This window comes from Thamnophis sirtalis, unplaced genomic scaffold, assembly GCF_051295495.1.
Source record: "Thamnophis sirtalis isolate CommonGarterSnake01/CBP01778 unplaced genomic scaffold, rThaSir2_p1.2 scaffold_8, whole genome shotgun sequence".
NCBI lineage: Eukaryota > Metazoa > Chordata > Lepidosauria > Squamata > Natricidae > Thamnophis > Thamnophis sirtalis.
In genome coordinates, this window is record NW_028261388.1 from 45,220,332 (window position 1) to 45,237,692 (window position 17,361).

Consider the following 17,361-nt stretch of genomic DNA (forward strand, 5'->3'; position numbering starts at 1 on the left):
AACCGATACGCTTAAGTCAAATGAGAGGTGCGCGGTACGATTTCGTCAGACTCCCATGACGCCGGCCGACCCTCGCTTTTGTCTGCTGGGTAGTGAAGGCGGCGGTGGAGGAAGAAAACTTATGCATTTCTCTCCCCTCTGTGGCATTAGGCCTTAGTATCTGATTTGCTATATAACACCTTGTGTTATATATAGTCAATATAGGCACAGAGTTTTTTTTTTTTAACATTTTCTAATGGTGGTGTGCCTCGTGATTTTTTTCATGAAAAAAGTGTGCCTTTGCACAAAAAACGTTGAAAAACACTGGTTTAGATATATATTATAAACGTTTAAATAGAATGTTTTGGCTCTCCTAGTTTTTGTAGTCCATCCTACACTCATGTATTGTCCAAAAAGTTCACAAGCTCCCAAAAGCTTGGACTCGCACTGATTGGTCCAAGTGTTCTTTGTTGCCCCTGTGTGCGCATGTGCGAGATGCAAGATGGCTGCGAGGCTTTTTTCGTCGTGAGTTTCTCCGACGAAAATGCCTAAAAAAACCTCCAGCAGCGACTCTGAACCGGAGAAAGAAGATTTGCCCGGGATGCTTAAGTTTTTGGGGACCCAGGAAGACCAGCCAGCGGTAGGGGTTGCCACTTTGGGACGACCCTGGACAACGCCGGCGCCAGCGACTCTGGCGGCCTCCGTGCTTTTCCAGCTTTTCTGGCTGTTCCGGCTGTTTGACGGCGAGGGAAAGAGTTCCAGCCGGATAACAGCGGCGGCGCTCCTCGGAGGCTTTGTCGCCTATTCCACCTCCCTGCCCTATCTACCAGCGGCGAGGACGGCAAAGACAAGGTCTTGGGGAGACCGCCCCTGTGCTGTGCAGACCGTGACGATCCCAGTAGTTTCGGAGACTCCGGTGATTTTAGTACTACTCTGGCCGTTTGATACCGAGGAGGCAGGCTTTATTCTGAGAACAGCAGCAACGTCCCCTGGCCATTTTAGTGCCTGTTTCACCTTTTCGCTTTGCCTGCCTCTGACGGTGAGATTTTGGGAACTCCCTGGGGTGGTTTTACCCCCAGAAAGAAGACCCTTGGGCTGGGCTATCATTGAGACTGCGGGTGGACAGATGATGGCGGCATTGGGCGTCCTCATTGAATCCCCGCAGCATTTCTTAACTAACAGTGCCCAGCTGGCTGTACTTCCGGTTTCTTCCCCAAACGGACAAACAAACCGACATTACTTTAGAGGATGTGGATTAGAGGACGTTACCATCATTATTATATTGGCTTTTACCCTCAGAAGGAAACTTTGGTCTGGGCTGCGGATGGACAGCTGATGGCAACAATCTGAACTCGCACTTTAAATTTTTAATCAATTGCGCAATTATTTTTAGTTTCTTATTTCTTTCTTTCCTTTCATCTTTTTCTTCTTTCTTTGCATGGGCTATGTATGAGGTACGTATGAGATGAATGAATGTCCCACTTTTATGATCATATTGTTGTAAATTTTGTGTTTTTTAACTTTTACGTGGGGACTGTTTGGGGGAGTGTATGCGTATGTGTGATTCGGAGGACCTGCCGGGAGTTGCGGGGGCTACGGGGGTGGTTGAGGGGACCAGAGACACGGGAGAGGGTCGGGGTATTGCGGTCGTAACAGGGAGGAGCAGATACGGCGGGGACTTTAGGGCAGGCCATTACTGGGGAAGGAGGGTTCGCTACATTACAGAGATCCCTCCTTCTGGCCCTAGGAGTCCCACTCCAAGACCAGATGGCGCAAGTAGTCAGGACCCTGGTCTCAGGCTGTTGTCGCTAAATGCCAGGTCTGTTGTTCATAAAGCTCCTCTCGTCCGGGACTTAATTTTAGACGAGAGGGCAGACCTGGCATGTATTACTGAAACCTGGCTGGGCCCAGAGGGAGGAGTCCCCCTTGTAGAGCTGTGCCCAGAAGGATTTCAGGTGCTGCATCAGCCGAGAGCCCAGGGAAGGGGTGGGGGTGTGGCCGCTGTTATCCGGGAGTCGTTAGTTCCTCGTAGGGTCCCTGCTCCGGAGATTGTCGGGTGTGAGTCTTTGCTGTTAAAGTTGGACCTCAAGGGTCAAGTGGGTTTGCTGCTAACGTACCTGCCTCCCAACAGCGTTGCAGCAGCCCTCCCCTCGCTCCTCGAGTCGGTAGCCGAGCTGGCAATTGAGTTCCCTAGGTTGATGGTCCTGGGGGACTTTAATTTGCCGTCGCTCGGTGAAAACTCTGATGGGGCGCAGGAGTTCATGGCTTCCATGACAGCCATGGGCTTGACCCAAGTAATTCGAGGCCCAACCCATTCAGCGGGACACATGCTTGACCTTGTATTTCTCTCGGAGCAGTGGATTTGTGATCTTGGTCTGAGGGGGAGCGACATCATACCCCTGTCGTGGTCAGACCATTGCCTACTGAGGCTCGACTTCCGGAGGCCAAACCCCCACTGTAGGGAGGAGGAACCGACCAGGTGGTTCCGCCCCAGGCGTCTTATGGAGCCATCAAGGTTCCAGACAGAGCTTGGGGTTATTCCTGACACTTTCGCCCACAGTCCGGTGGAGACTCTGGCTGCTGCGTGGCACTCGGCAGCGTCGGAGGCCCTCGACCGGATTGCGCCACTGCGGCTCCTCCGAGGCGGCGGATCCCGGAGACCCCCTTGGTTCACCGAGGAGCTCCGGGAGATGAAGCGCCGGAGGAGATGCCTAGAGCACCGTTGGAGGTCCGATAAGTCCGAATCGAACCGAGCAATGGTAACCACCTGCACCAGGGAATACACCAGGGCACTTAGGGCAGCAAAAAGATCTCACATAGCCACCCTGGTTGCATCCGCTGAGTCCCGTCCAGCCGCCCTGTTTAGGATAACCCGCTCCCTATTGAACAAAAGGGAGGCGGGGGAACCCTTACAGGGCAGAGCTGAAGAGTATGCCCAATTCTTAGCGGACAAAATTGCTCGGTTTCGGTCGGACTTGGACTCCACACCCGCAGTTCCAGCCGAGGCACAGGGGGACCAAGTAGAACAGCTCTGGGTTGAGTTTCAGGACGTTACCCCCGGGGATGTGGACAAGGCCATGAGAGCTGTAAGTACCTCCACCTGTGTTCTGGATCCGTGTCCCTCATGGCTGGTTACTAACTGCAGTGAGGTGACACGAGGCTGGATCCAGGCGGTTGTAACCGCCTCCCTTCGGGAGGGGAACTTCCCCGCCGCACTGAAAGCGGCGGTGGTGAGACCCCTCCTGAAGAAACCATCCTTGGATCCAGCTGTTCTTAATAGCTATCGTCCAGTCTCCAACCTTCCCTACTTGGGGAAGGTTGTTGAGAAGGTGGTGGCCTTCCAGCTCCAACGGTCCTTGGAGGAAGCAATCTATCTAGACCCCTTCCAGTCAGGCTTCAGACCCGGTTACAGCACAGAAACCGCTTTGGTCGCATTGATTGATGATCTCTGGAGAGCCAGAGATGAAGGACATTCCTCCATCCTGGTCCTCCTTGACCTCTCAGCGGCTTTCGATACCATCGACCATGGTATCCTTCTGCGACGACTGCGGGAGGTGGGAGTGGGAGGCACCGTGCTACGGTGGTTCTCCTCCTACCTCTCGGACAGGTCGCAGTCGGTGTTAGTGGGGGGGCAGAGATCGTCCCCTAGGCCCCTAAACTATGGGGTGCCTCAGGGCTCGGTCTTATCCCCCCTACTATTCAACATCTACATGAAACCGCTGGGAGAGATCATCCGCAGGCACGGGATTAGATACCATCAATATGCGGACGATACTCAATTGTATCTGTCCGCCCCGTGCCAACTCAATGAAGCGGTAGACGTGATGAGCCGGGGCCTTGAGGCCGTCATGGACTGGATGAGGGTTAACAAGCTTGTGCTCAACCCAGAAAAGACCGAGTGGCTGTTGTGTTTTCCTCCCAAAGATTTGACTAATATTCCACCACTCAGGCTGGGGGGGTCAAATTTTATACCCCTCAGAGAGGGTTCGCAACTTGGGAGTCCTCCTGGATCCACAGCTGTCATTTGACCACCACTTAGCGGCTGTGACCAGGGGGGCATTCGCCCAGGTTCGCCTGGTGCGCCAGTTGCGACCCTACCTGAATCGGGAGGCTCTCACAACAGTCACTCGGGCCCTTGTGACCTCTAGGCTGGAATACTGCAATGTGCTCTACATGGGGCTGCCCTTGAAGAGCATCCGGCGACTTCAGCTAGTGCAGAACGCAGCCGCGCGAGTGATTGCGGGTGCACCTCGATTCACCCGCATAACACCTATCCTCCGCGAGCTGCGCTGGCTACCTGTCGATCTCCGGATGCGCTTCAAGGTGCTATTAGTCACCCATAAAGCCCTACATGGCAGTGGATCTGGATACTTGAGAGACCGCCTTCTGCCAATTACATCCCTGCGACCTATAAGATCCCATAGATTAGGCCTCCTCCGCATTCCATCGGCCAGCCAGTGTCGGCTGGCAACTACAAGGAGGAGGGCCTTCTCAGCAGTAGCCCCGACCCTTTGGAACGAGCTCCCCGTGGAGATTCGTACCCTCTCCACCGTCCAGGCCTTCCGCATAGCCTTGAAGAACTGGCTCGCCCGTCAGGCCTGGGGATAAGGATAGTTACCCCTCCCGAATGATGAATGTATGTTGCCTACTATTTTATTATATGTTCTTATCTTATGTTTGTATCCCCCCTTCCCGGTTTTGTGTGAGCCGCCCTGAGTCCCCTCAGGGAAAAGGGCGGCCTACAAATACTAATAAAACTAAACTAAACTAAACTCACATGGATTTTCTCAGGTATCCAGTTTCTTATAGTTGTATAGGGGAAAGTAAAAATAGGTGTATGAAGGCAATACTTCTTTTTCTCTCTGCATTTTCAGCAAGTGATATTCAAACATAGCTGTTAACTAGGGGCTAGATGGGTCACTTATGATTATGACAATGGAGACAGTGTTGTGTTTCTATCTTTGTTTTGAACTTGTTTCATGCAGTTCAGAATGAATGAATAATGTTAGTATCCACTGATTCTCTTTTGGCAACCTATGTGGGAAAGTTTGTTTGATGTTTCATATTACACAGGCAGCACCCAGTTACAAAGTTAGCAAAGTCTTGAGGGAGTCTGGAAAACGAAACTCTTTATGGTACCTTTATGCTGGGTTGACATTTTACATGGTTATTCCCTATTTAAACTATTCATGTGGCTATGCTTAATATTTCATGTTTATAAATCAATGTTGAGCTAATGTAAAAAAGAATTAGCCATAACAAGATGGGTTTTTAAATCAGTTCATAAAGTTTTAAGTCAAGAAAATGAGAAGCTGCAGTATATGATAAATAGTGCATCACTTTCTATCTAATATATATATATATATTTAATGGAAATAACTAAATAATTAATAATTGTGAACAATGCAGAGTATGTAGCTTATACAGTTAGATAAACAGAGCAGATGACAAAAAATATCTGACAGTTAAGCAAATATCTCAGTCATTAAGTGAATTATTTTAATTGGCATTTAATTGGCATTTTTTACAATTATATTTAGCAACTTCATGAAGAAAGTAAAAAAATGCAGTCATGTGGGATGCTACAAATGGCTGTAGAGATGAGCCAATTGTCAAGTGCCCAAACTGTGACTGCTGGTGAGGGTGCGGTCATCATTAGATTTATACTTCAACCAGAATCTATAAAATATGAGTCTTAAATCATTCAAAGAAGGCAATAGTGTAATTTCCCTTTATTTTTCTTGCAAGATGCTTTTGAAACCCATTTGGAATTCTTTATAGAGGCAATCAACAAAATTAGTTTCTCTTCATTCCCCCCTCCCCCCCAAAAAAATCCCAATTAGTGTTATTTGCCATACTTTATTTCATACAACAGAAACTCTTTTTGTTTGTTTATTCTATTTAACAGTTTAATGCAGATAGAAATTTAAATATAGGTGTATGCTACCCTAACAAAAGTTGTAATTTGAAAAAAAAAGGCTTATAAATTTTAAACCAAAACAAAACAAAATATTTCTTGGAACTAGTCTTTTTCTCAAGTTGTTTTGTGATACTTTATGGCTCCTTGGCAATTTCAATTTATTTTTAGCTTGCTGATGATTTAGAAATTTGAAAAGGCAATAGCAACAATCATACTAGTTTGTTTTGTTGTAATTTATCATGGGTATGTTGTCTGGAGTTAATGGAATTTGTAGCAGCTGCTCTAAACTTAAGTTTCCTATGCTCCATTTTGAAATTGTACACATTGATACTGTTAGACACATTTCTTTAAAGCGGGGGGCGGGGGAATCTTGTGTTTTCCACTAACTAGCTTTTTTGTTTGTTTACTTTAATTTGTCTTCTATGCTGATCACCTCTTTAATTCTTCAGCACCAGCAGATATTTCTGAATCAACTGAGAGAAATCACAGGTATCAATGACACCCAAGTACTGCAGCAAGCCTTGAAGGTACAGTGATTTTGAAAGATAACTAAATTTAGATCTCTAAATTGAAATTTTTGAAGTATGTTTTAAGTAACAGAGCTTAATTCAATACAACTCAATACAAGATTGTAAGGTTGATTTGAATGGCCTGTAAATAGGCTGAAACTGTAGGTGAACTGGGGAAATTGTGACTGGTCCAGAATCATTACACAGGTCTGCGACTAAAAAGCTGTTTGATTATTTTCATCTAATTTCCATGTATTTTGGTGTGCTGAAAACAAATAAAATATTGAAAAAACTCCTAGATGTCATGATTTGCCACAACATGCATAATTGTCTTCAAATTTATCAAAAACAATTAATTTTTAGTATTTTTTTATATTATGGGTTTTTAGCCAAATTTAAAGTCCAAATTACTATTAATTAATTCACATAAGTGCATTTAAGATATAAAATGCCAAAAAAACCTTAAAGGGTTTGTCCGAGTTATGTAAAAAAAAAATATAGCATTGTAAATCTGATGGTCAGCAATATATACATAAGCTTGCAAGTTTTAAGTCTGTGCTTCTAATGGTAGAATGGGTTAATCTTTTCTGAAGAATCCAGTGGGAGGGAGACACAGGGCAGATAGCAGCATCTCCGGTCAGTGCAGGGGGCGTGGCCAGCACTATGACATCTCGTGTACATACACAGAGCTGCTCTCTCCAGCATGCCACACTTATGCACGAATCATCATCAGGTTCTTGGTTCTAGGCTGTTCACACTTTTTCATCACAATTCATGTTAGCTCGTCATTCTTCAACCGTTATGTTATGGCTCCGCGAAAGTGTATTAATTTGCCAGACAGTTTCTGTTTCATCTGTGGTGAATATACAGTCTTGAAGCAACAGCAGAATATTACAGACTTTGTGAAAAAAGTATACTTTGCATACTTTGGACTAAAAATTGGAGATCAAGATAAAGTTTGGGTGCCTCATAAAGTGTGCAAACGGTGTGTTGAGGACCTCCGAAACTGGTTCAAGGGTAAGAAAAAATATTTCCATTATGGGATTCCTATGGTATGTCGAGAGCAAAAGAACCATAGTGATGACTGTTAATTTTGTTCATGCGATGTGAAAGGGTTTAATTCCAAATGGAAGCATTCCATTTCATACCCCAATCTTCACTCAGCAATTCGTCCCATCCCCCATGGCACAGATATATCAGTACTCAAGCCCCCTGCTACCTTGGAAGATATACCTAGCTCCGATGAAGGTGAAGTCATACCTGAACCAGATGACGAATCAAGTTCTGACTTTGAAGATGATACAAGACCAAAATTGTTTTCTCAGGAGGAGATGAATGATTTGGTAAGAGACTTGAATCTTCCCAAAGATGCCGCTGAGTTACTTGGATCAAGGCTGAAAAGCAGGAATTTATTGTTGCCAGGAGTGTCATCTTCATGGTTCAGACATCGTGAAAAGGAGTTCGTTCCTTACTTTGCCTAGGAAGACGAGTTGGTTTATTGCATCGATGTCAAAGGTCTGATGGGTCAATTTAAAATCCAATATCCAGACCTTCCGCACAGCCCTTAAGACCTGGCTAGCCCGTCAGGCCTGGGGACAAAGATAACTGTCCCCACCCGAATGATGAATGAATGTTGCTTACTATTTTACTTCTATGTATTGTTGTGTCTATTGTCTGTATACCCCCCCCCTTATTTTATGTAAGCCGCCCTGAGTCCCCTTAGGGAAAAGGGCGGCCTATAAGCATTAATAAATACCAAAATACCAAATACCAATATGATTGGAGACTTCAAAAAGAAGTTTCAAAGCAGTTTTACTCCACAATGGTTTTTATGCTTCCATACTTGTAGGTCGTTCCGTACACTTGAAGGAAACCTACGAGAACTTGGAATTGGTTCTTCGTAAACTTAAATATGAAGACCATGGTTGGCAAGTGTTTGGGGACTTGAAGGTCTTGTGCATGCTGTTCGGGCAACAAGCTAGGTACACCAAATATCCTTGTTTTCTGTGTCTATGGGATAGTCGAGACCGACAAAATCACTGGACCAAGAAGAGTTGGCAGCCGAGGGTGCTAACAGTCGATGAAAAAAATGTCCTCCGAGAAACTTTGGTACCTTCCCATAAAGTTCTTCTACCACCTCTCCACATAAATTTGGGATTGATGAAGCAATTTGTAAAATCACTTCCAAGAGATGGAGAATGCTTCGAATACTTGGTCACCAAGTTTCCATGCCTGTCGGAGGCAAAATTGAAGGAAGATGTGTTGATCGGACCAGACATTAGAAGGCTTATAGTTGATCAAGAGTTTGTAAATACCATGACAGATCCTCAAAAAGAAGGGTGGATTGCATTTAAAAACATCGTACAGAGATTTTTAGGCAATAACAAAGATCCTCACTACAAAAAGATCGTCGGAAGAATACTGAAAGCATTTCAACCTTTAGGTTGCCTGATGAGTTTGAAAGTGCATTTTCTCCAATCCCACCTTGACTACTTTCCTGAAAATTTGGGAGCTGTGAGTGAGGAACAAGGTGAACGATTCCACCAAGACATTAAAGAGATGGAAAGGAGATACCAGGGAAAATGGAGCATTACAATGATGGCAGACTACTGTTGGATGCTTCAGAGAAACATTCCAGATGCTACTCACAAGCATAAATGCACCAAGAGGAGCGTCACAAGGAAGAAAAATCGAGTTTAGTGTTTGTAGGTGAACTCATTTCAGTTCAGAAAAGGATGTTCAGGAAAATATTGTAATAAAACCTTAATTTTATAAGTCCATTTCCATTTATTTTGAGGTATTGCTTTATTTAACATAGTTACCTAAATTGTCAGGAAACGTGATGTCCTATGACAAAATGGAGATCATTTTCGGATTCAACTCACCAAAAACCATAAAGATTACATGGAATAACCAAAACTGCTCTCGAAATTATTTTTTTTGCAGACCTGTGTATTGAATATCCAGAGCTGAGCATGGACTAGAAACAGGATTTCCCCATTCCTAATTAAGCAGCTTGACCTTATACTTTATACATTTGGGTTTAAATATAGATATATTGGTGTTTGTAATTATGATTTTTCTACCTGCTTAACTGATCATTTATTCAAATTCATGTTGAAAACAGAAGTTACAAAACTGATTTCAAAACTCCTTGCAAATGTTTTATTTAGGAAACTTGTATACAATGGGCAGCATCTAATTCATCTAATTCAACTATTAAACAATTTCATTTGCCACTGCAGAATACGACTATGTTAAATCAGTGGATTCGGATTAAAGTTCATCTTTTATTGCATTCTGTTTTAAAGTTGCTTATCATATTTCACATTATTAATTAATATGTTATTTTTAAATTGATTAGGTTTCTAATAATAAAACTATATTCATGGCAATATGTAAAATTTAAATGTATCTGGACTTGATGTTACAAGCTGATCATGGCATTCTGATAATTCATTGTTATGAATTTAAAGGATAGCAATGGGAACCTAGAATTAGCAGTAGCCCTCCTAACTGCAAAGAATGCCAAGATTCCTCAGCAAGAAGAAACAACATACTATCAAACAGCACTTCCTGGTAATGACAGATATATAAGTGTAGGAAGCCAAGCAGATACAAGTAAGTGCTTTTTTCTCACCATATAACTACACAACTAAAAAAAAACTAGAAAAACCTGCCACAATCTGTTTCTACTGTATATTAATGAACTTTTTATATCTCCAGATTTCATATTTGATAATAGATATTGTCTAATAATGACTTTTTAAAAAAAAAGAAATTCTTAGGTTTGACAAGCATAACTTTGTGATGGCAAAGCTAAAGCTGATTGTCTCTCTGTATGTCTGTCTAGCTATCTAGCTATCCAGCTATCTCTAATTGTAAGAAAAGAGCTTTGTCTCTATTTCTGGATATATTTGAGATCCCGTTTTTCTTACAGTTTCCCAGATTTTTGAGAGCATCCAATTTCTTTGGCCAATATGATGCTGTTTAGAACTTTAAAATTCTTCATGATAAACGTGTTAAACATACTAGACCAGTATAATAGCCATGATGAAACTGCTTAATGAAAATTTATTTGATGACATGGTGGGCTGAAACATTCTGTTCATAGTTTTTTTTTAGGCAATCTCCTTGTTCTTCTTGTAGTCTTCCTTCTTTTCACATTGCTTTATTATAGACATCCTAGCTAGAATTATTTATTGCTGTTTATTTATTGATTTAAAGTTACATTATTTTAGTTTCAAATGACAAAGATCTATGGCTTAATGCAGATGAGAGTTTTCATGAGTCAGCAAATTTATGCCAATAAAGAGATAAAGTAATAGAAAGTACAATAGCTAATGAAATTTTAGTTGATTGTTCAAATGTAATTAATAACTCAAGTTATGCAAATGAATGATACTATAGTGCTTGGAATAAGTAAAATGTTGAGTGAATAAAATTAAATCCAGTGGAGATAAATCTAAGCTAGTTGTTGATCATTGCTAATATAGTTGACTTTTCATTCTATGCATTTTTAATGTTGAGGAACATAAATTTGCCTTCCAGATGTAATTGATCTCACAGGAGATGACAAAGATGATCTACAGAGAGCTATTGCCCTCAGTTTAGAGGAATCGAACAGGACATTCAGGGAGACTGGGATAACAGACGAGGAACAGGCCATTAGTAGGTAAGTAAATAATTTACATAAGGAGAATTTTTTTTCTTTTTAAAAAAAATATACTGTATGTTTATTTTTTTCTACACAGGCATATATTTATCTGCTTTTGGGTCTTTTTAAAATTTATTTTATTACATTCTTCTCTAAGTTCTGAAAATTCTAAAAGTTATTCTTTAATATTTTTTGAAGTAAGTTTCAAGTTTATTAGAATTTGTATGCTGCCCACTCCCATAGGGACTCTGGGCGGCTCACAACAGACAAGAAACATTTAATTTTAAAAAATAGAGATAAAAAAAATAAAAATACAGTTTTAAAATTCATGTCACCCATTCCATCTAAGCGGGGCTGGATATCAATCAACAGCCCCAGACCTGCCGGAACAGCGAGGTCTTGACGGCTTTACGGAAGGCTGGGAGAGTGGTAAGGTTCCGGATCTCTGCAGGTAGATCGTTCCACAGGGCCGGCACAGCAACAGAGAAGGCCCTCCCCCGGGGAGCCGCCAGCCGGCATTGTCCGGCTGACGGCACCCGGAGGGGGCCCAACCTGTGCGATCTTGTTGGTCGTTGGGAGGTAAGTGGCAGGAGGCGGTCTCTCTCGTAGCCAGGTCCTAAACCATGAAGGGCTTTAAAAGTAATGACTAGCACCTTGAAGCGCGTCCGGAGACCAATAGGAAGCCAGTGCAGCTCACGGAGGATAGGTGTAATATGGGTGTATCTGGATACACCCCATATTGCTCGCGTGGCTGCGTTCTGGACCAACTGTAGTCTTCGAACACTCTTCAGGGGCAGCCCCATGTAGAGTGTGTTACAGTAATCCAGTCTTGAAGTGACGAGGGCATGAGTGACTATTCGAAGTGCCTCCCAGTCCAGGTAGGGCCGCAACTGGTGCACCAGGCGAACCTGGGTGAAAGCCCCCCTGGTCACAGCCGACAGATGGTGCTCTAACGTCAGCTGTGGGTCCAGGAGGACACCCAAATTGTGGGCCCTCTCTGAGGGGTGTATAATTTCACCCCCCAGGCTAAGAGATGGAATGTCTGGACTAACCTTGGGAGGCAGCATCAATAGCCACTCGGTCTTGTCTGGATTGAGTGCAAGCTTGTTCGCTTCCATCCAGACCCTGACAGCCTCCAGGCACTGGCACATCACTTCCACTGCTTCGCTGAGTTGGCACGGGGCGGACAGATACAATTGAGTATCGTCCGTATATTGATGATATTTAATCCCGTGCTGCCGGATGATCTCACCCAGCGGCTTCATGTAGATGTTAAATAGGAGGGGGGACAGGACCAAACCCTACGGCACCCCATATTTGAGGGGCCTAGGGATCGATCTCTGTCCTCAAACCAACACCGACTGCGACCTGTCCGAGAGGTAGGAGGAGAACCACCTTAAGACGGTGCCTCCCACTCCCACCTCCCATAAAAGTAAAGTTTAATGCCAGCTGTACTGGCATTAAAGCCACTAGTTATTCTATTCTTGTTATTGATTTGTCTTCCAAAATCCTTCTACACTTATTATAATGTGGTATTGTATTGTATGACATCACATGCTGCACTAAGCCTGCTTGTCAATAAATCATAATGTTTAGATTCATATTGGACAAATCTGTAAATCATGGTTTACATATCACAGTTCATGGCCTTAGGTCTTCCCCAAATCAAATCTAAACAATCCATATTGTGGCTCACAACAATACAATAATATTCAAGAGAAATGAAAGGGAAAAATATTTGGAGAGTTTATTTTGTAGATATATGAGGGTTTTTTTTTTTTTAGTGTGAAGAACATAGGCCAAGATATCCCTGCATGATTCTGCTAGTTTATTTTAAAAAAATTACAGCAGGTCATATGCCAAAATTGCACTTACTCTTCCTTAGGAATATGCAAAATATGTCAATCTCGGAATGAATTGTCCTGCTGAAATCTAAAATAATTCCTTTTCCATCTAGAATATGACTTAGTTCCCCTGAACTGTCCAATTCTGGGATTGATTTGGCAGTTTCCAGAAATAAATCCTCTAAACTGGGACTGGTATTAGGTAACCAGCAAACATTCTTAATCAAAATAATCTTGTTTCCCCTAGAACAGTGGTTCTCAACCTGTGGGTCGGGACCCCTTTGGGGGTTGAACGACCTTTTCACAGGGGTCGCTAAGACCATCAGAAAACACATATTTTTGAAAAAATACAGAAAACATAAAATAATTTTATGGTTGGGGGTCACCACAACATGAGGAACTGTATTAAAGGGTGGCAGCATTAGGAAGATTGAGACCCACTGCCCTAAAACCATATATTGTACTGTATCTGGTTTGGAAAAATTACTTTCAGAAATTGCTGTACCTTCCACCTAGAAGGATATGGTCCAGAGAGATAGAGAGAAAAATTGCTTTTCCAAACAACCATTCTTCAGAGTTCTTCAGAAAAATACAGTCTTAGATCAACACTTTTTGTACACTTTTTGTAATTTTATGCATTAGTACAGTGAAATAGAAAATTATTAGGGGAAAGTTTATATTATAAAAGGGTAATTTACTATTCTGAATGATTTCCCACTGATTTGTATATATAATGATACTTAACAGTTTGTGAACACTTTGAATTTTCAATATATCTGCATAAATGTGATCTGAAATGTTGTTTTCCATGAAAAATTTGTTCATTTATTTATTGCATAAGTTATTCAAAGATACATAAATGATAATAGTTATATAATAGAACCCATTGTGGTTATAACAAGTATTTGTGCCATAATACTTGTTTTGAAATTGCTTTTGCTGCAGTATGACCACACCTCCTAAAACTGCTGTTCTGAGAATTAGGTGTGGCTTTGCCTCTTTCTAAAGTGAGCTGTTCAACGATGCTTTGCTATGGTTTATAGAGTACAGTACTTTTAACCATGGCTTGACTGTAGGTAAAATGACACATTATCATATTTCAAAACACCAGAATTAATTTTGGAATCTTTTTATTTACATTTATGTACTAAAAACCTTGCTTAATATAACTCACAATGGTCTAATATGGCAATTATTAAATAACCTATTATTTAAGATAATCTATAATTTAGATTATGTAGTGTAAGAAAAAATCAGGAGTCTGATAGTAACTTTATGACTAATAAATGTTATTAAAAGGCATAAGATTTGTGAAAATGTATATCCAAATTTTTAGACTATTTCTTTTAATTATTTCATTTATTTTCTAAGAGTTTTAGAAGCCAGCATAGCAGAAAACAAAGCAAGTCTGAAAAGAACACATCCAGAAGTCTGGAGTGATTCTCCAAATCCATACGATAGAAAACGTCAAGATATTTGTCCAGTAGGATTAAAAAATGTTGGTAATACATGCTGGTTCAGTGCTGTTATACAGGTAATTATGTATTAATTTTATTAAGCTGTTGGATTTATTATAATAAAAAGACAGTTGCTTGAAAGGTACAGTGAACTTAATGATTTGGATAAATTAATATAAAAAGTCTCCAGCAAGTTATTTTCTGTATACCGTATTTTTCGGAGTATAAGACGCACCAAGGTTTTGAAGAGGCAAAGTTAAAAAAATTAGGTAGGTAGATAGAGGGGTATAGAAAGAGAGAGAAATACAGTAGGAAGGTAAGAGAGAGAGTGTGTAGGTAGGTAGGTAGGTAGGTAGAGGCAGAGGGATAGAGACAAATAGAAATATATATGTTATATTTATACTATATAGCACAAATACAACACACAGACAGACAGACAGACAGACAGATAGATAAATACAGTAAATAAGTAGGGAGAGAGAGTGTGTGTGTAGGTAGGTAAGTAAGTAGAGGGATAGAGAGAGAGAAATACAGTAGATAGATAAGTGTTTCTCCTGGCACAGCACTTGATCAATGTAATTCTCATCAATCAGTTAAGGAGCTTTCCAAAAGGAAAAAAATTTTTTTTACACTCTGCAAACCTCCCAAAACCGGCCCGTTTTTCGCAAAAACAGGCCTGGTTTGTATTTTTTTTAAAAAAAAACAAGGATAGACGGGGGGGGGGGGGCTTGCAGAGTGCTCCTGGGGGGGTGGGGAGAGCAAAAAGGAGCAAAAAATGGCCCCCTTTTCACAAAAAATGGGCCCATTTTTTGTCAAAAAAATTGCATGCATAGCCTTATGGAGGCTTATAGAGTGCTGCTGGGGGGGGGGGAAACGGCCTGATTTTGGCTCATTTCTGCCCTCTCCAGCCCCCAGGAGCTCTTTGAAAGTCTCCATAAGGGTATGCACAGCCATTTTGGTGGGGGGGGGGGTTCGGGAGGCAAAAAATCTATTTGGTGTATAAGAAGCACCCAGATTTTCAGCCTCTTTTTTGAGGGAAAAGGTGTGTCTTATACTCCGAAAAATACGGTACCTTTTTATTTTTTAAGACCCTGAAATACTGTGTTATTAAATCAAAATTATTTGATAAATGAGTCAATATATTCTAATTAGCAAGATGCAAATTATTGGATAATACATTTAGAATTTATATGCACCATTGCCATGCTAAACTAAACAACTCTGATGACATAGCCAGTTGTTTTGGACATGTATCAAAGCTTTTGGTGTTTGAGAGTGAACAAAGATCACTGGAAATAATAACTTTGATATCTCCTATTTTTGAGCTCTTGACTACTTGAATACTATCAATCAAATGAAATTCTAAGAAATATACCTATTTTAGAGTAATATTATGGGTTATAATTGTAAGTTTTTTTAAAAAAAGGCTTAATATATAATACATATATAATATGTAATTCATTGTAAAATAAGCAACATAACTTACATAATTACAACTACTGGTAGTCCTCAACTTACAATAATTCATTTAGTTGACTGTTCAACACTACTAAAAAGTGATTTATGACTGTTGTTCAAACTTAAGACCATTGTAGCATTCCTGTGATCACATAATCAAAATTCATATGCTTGGCAACTGACTCATTTATGACGGTTGCAGTGTCCCAGCGCCATGTAATAACCTTTTGTAGCCTTCTTATAAGCAAAGTCAATGGGGAAGCCAAAATCACTTAATAACCTTGTTACTAACCGAACACCAAGCAGAAACTGAAGATTTAAAATATACTAAGAACTAATATTTCACTTATACCTCATAGAAATGTTATAGCTACTGTCCAGCACATATGGTAAAAATTAATACTTGAAAAAGTATATTAATATTGTAATTTTGTGGTAATGAAAATAAATATCTATAGGTTTGCTTCTTCCTTTTTATTTGCCTAGCTTAGTGGGCTAATGTTTCAGCTAACTTTCTTAATTTACTTCATATGTGATAAATTTGGACATTACCTACTACAGTATTTATTTAACCACAGGATTGATAGGCTCCTTAGGTTGCATCAACTGTGTGACAATATTTCATGTTTTCATCAGGGGTCTCTTGAAATCTGATTCGGGGTCATCAATGTGTAACATTACCTTTATTAGTCAGTGACTTGCGATGTGGAAAAGTACTAAAATTAAAATCAAAACAAACATTTTCTACAGATGCAGATTTCCTTTAGTATATGTGGCTTCATGGAATATTAGTTGCATTGGTATGTGCTTTTATGAATCATGTCCTTTGTTTTTCATTGTAATATGAGCCAAATATTTATTTTTATTCAACACTATGTTCATGTATGCCAGATAACCAAAGTTACTTTCAAAGTTCTGTTATACGATGTGGCAGCACAAATCTGTGAATCTGTATACTCTTACAGATGACTTAATTCCATGTGATTTTGTGTAAATTTTATAGATAAGTAAAGCTTACAACTTAGGAATCATTGTCTAATTTTGCTATATATTTATATGTAACCAGTACTTGTTTAAATATCTCCTTAAGATTTTTTTCAAAGATTATATTAATATCTGAGTTAAATTCTACTCTTTGTACAATTTCTAACTAGATTTTTATCCTTCGTAATTATGCAAGCAACAATAATGACTCCACTTTTTTGATAATCGATAATATTCAGTCTCAGCTTCTTGACTTTCCCCCCATTTTCACTCCTTTTTTTTACGTTTAATGTAGGAAAATGTTTTAAAAAATATTTTTGAAAGTACCATAACATGTTTTTGGTATACATTGATTGGCAGTTAAAAGTGCTTAGCAAAGTGTTTAGTAAGCAATTGTATACACAATCTTATTGAAAATATTACAGTGACAAAAATTGATTCCTAGTTTGTTATGTTCCTGATTTTTTAACAGGCAAATGCTTATTTTATGAATATGAATAAAATAATTAAATGAATTATTTTCATGTATATGGATATCAGTTTATTTGGTTTC

The 17,361-nt window shown here is 40.5% G+C and overlaps 1 protein-coding gene across 3 annotated transcripts in view; it reads left to right on the plus strand.

Moving 5' to 3' along the window:
- Window positions 1-17,361, plus strand: part of USP25 (ubiquitin specific peptidase 25) — a 73,268-nt gene that overhangs the window by 17,698 nt on the left and 38,209 nt on the right. For all 3 annotated transcript variants that reach the window (XM_087721531.1, XM_087721533.1, XM_087721532.1), the window contains exons 2-5: window positions 6,349-6,426; window positions 9,885-10,029; window positions 10,960-11,083; window positions 14,281-14,443. In XM_087721531.1, the coding sequence (XP_087577657.1) occupies window positions 6,349-6,426; window positions 9,885-10,029; window positions 10,960-11,083; window positions 14,281-14,443 (510 nt within the window). The remainder of the gene's footprint in view (window positions 1-6,348; window positions 6,427-9,884; window positions 10,030-10,959; window positions 11,084-14,280; window positions 14,444-17,361) is intronic.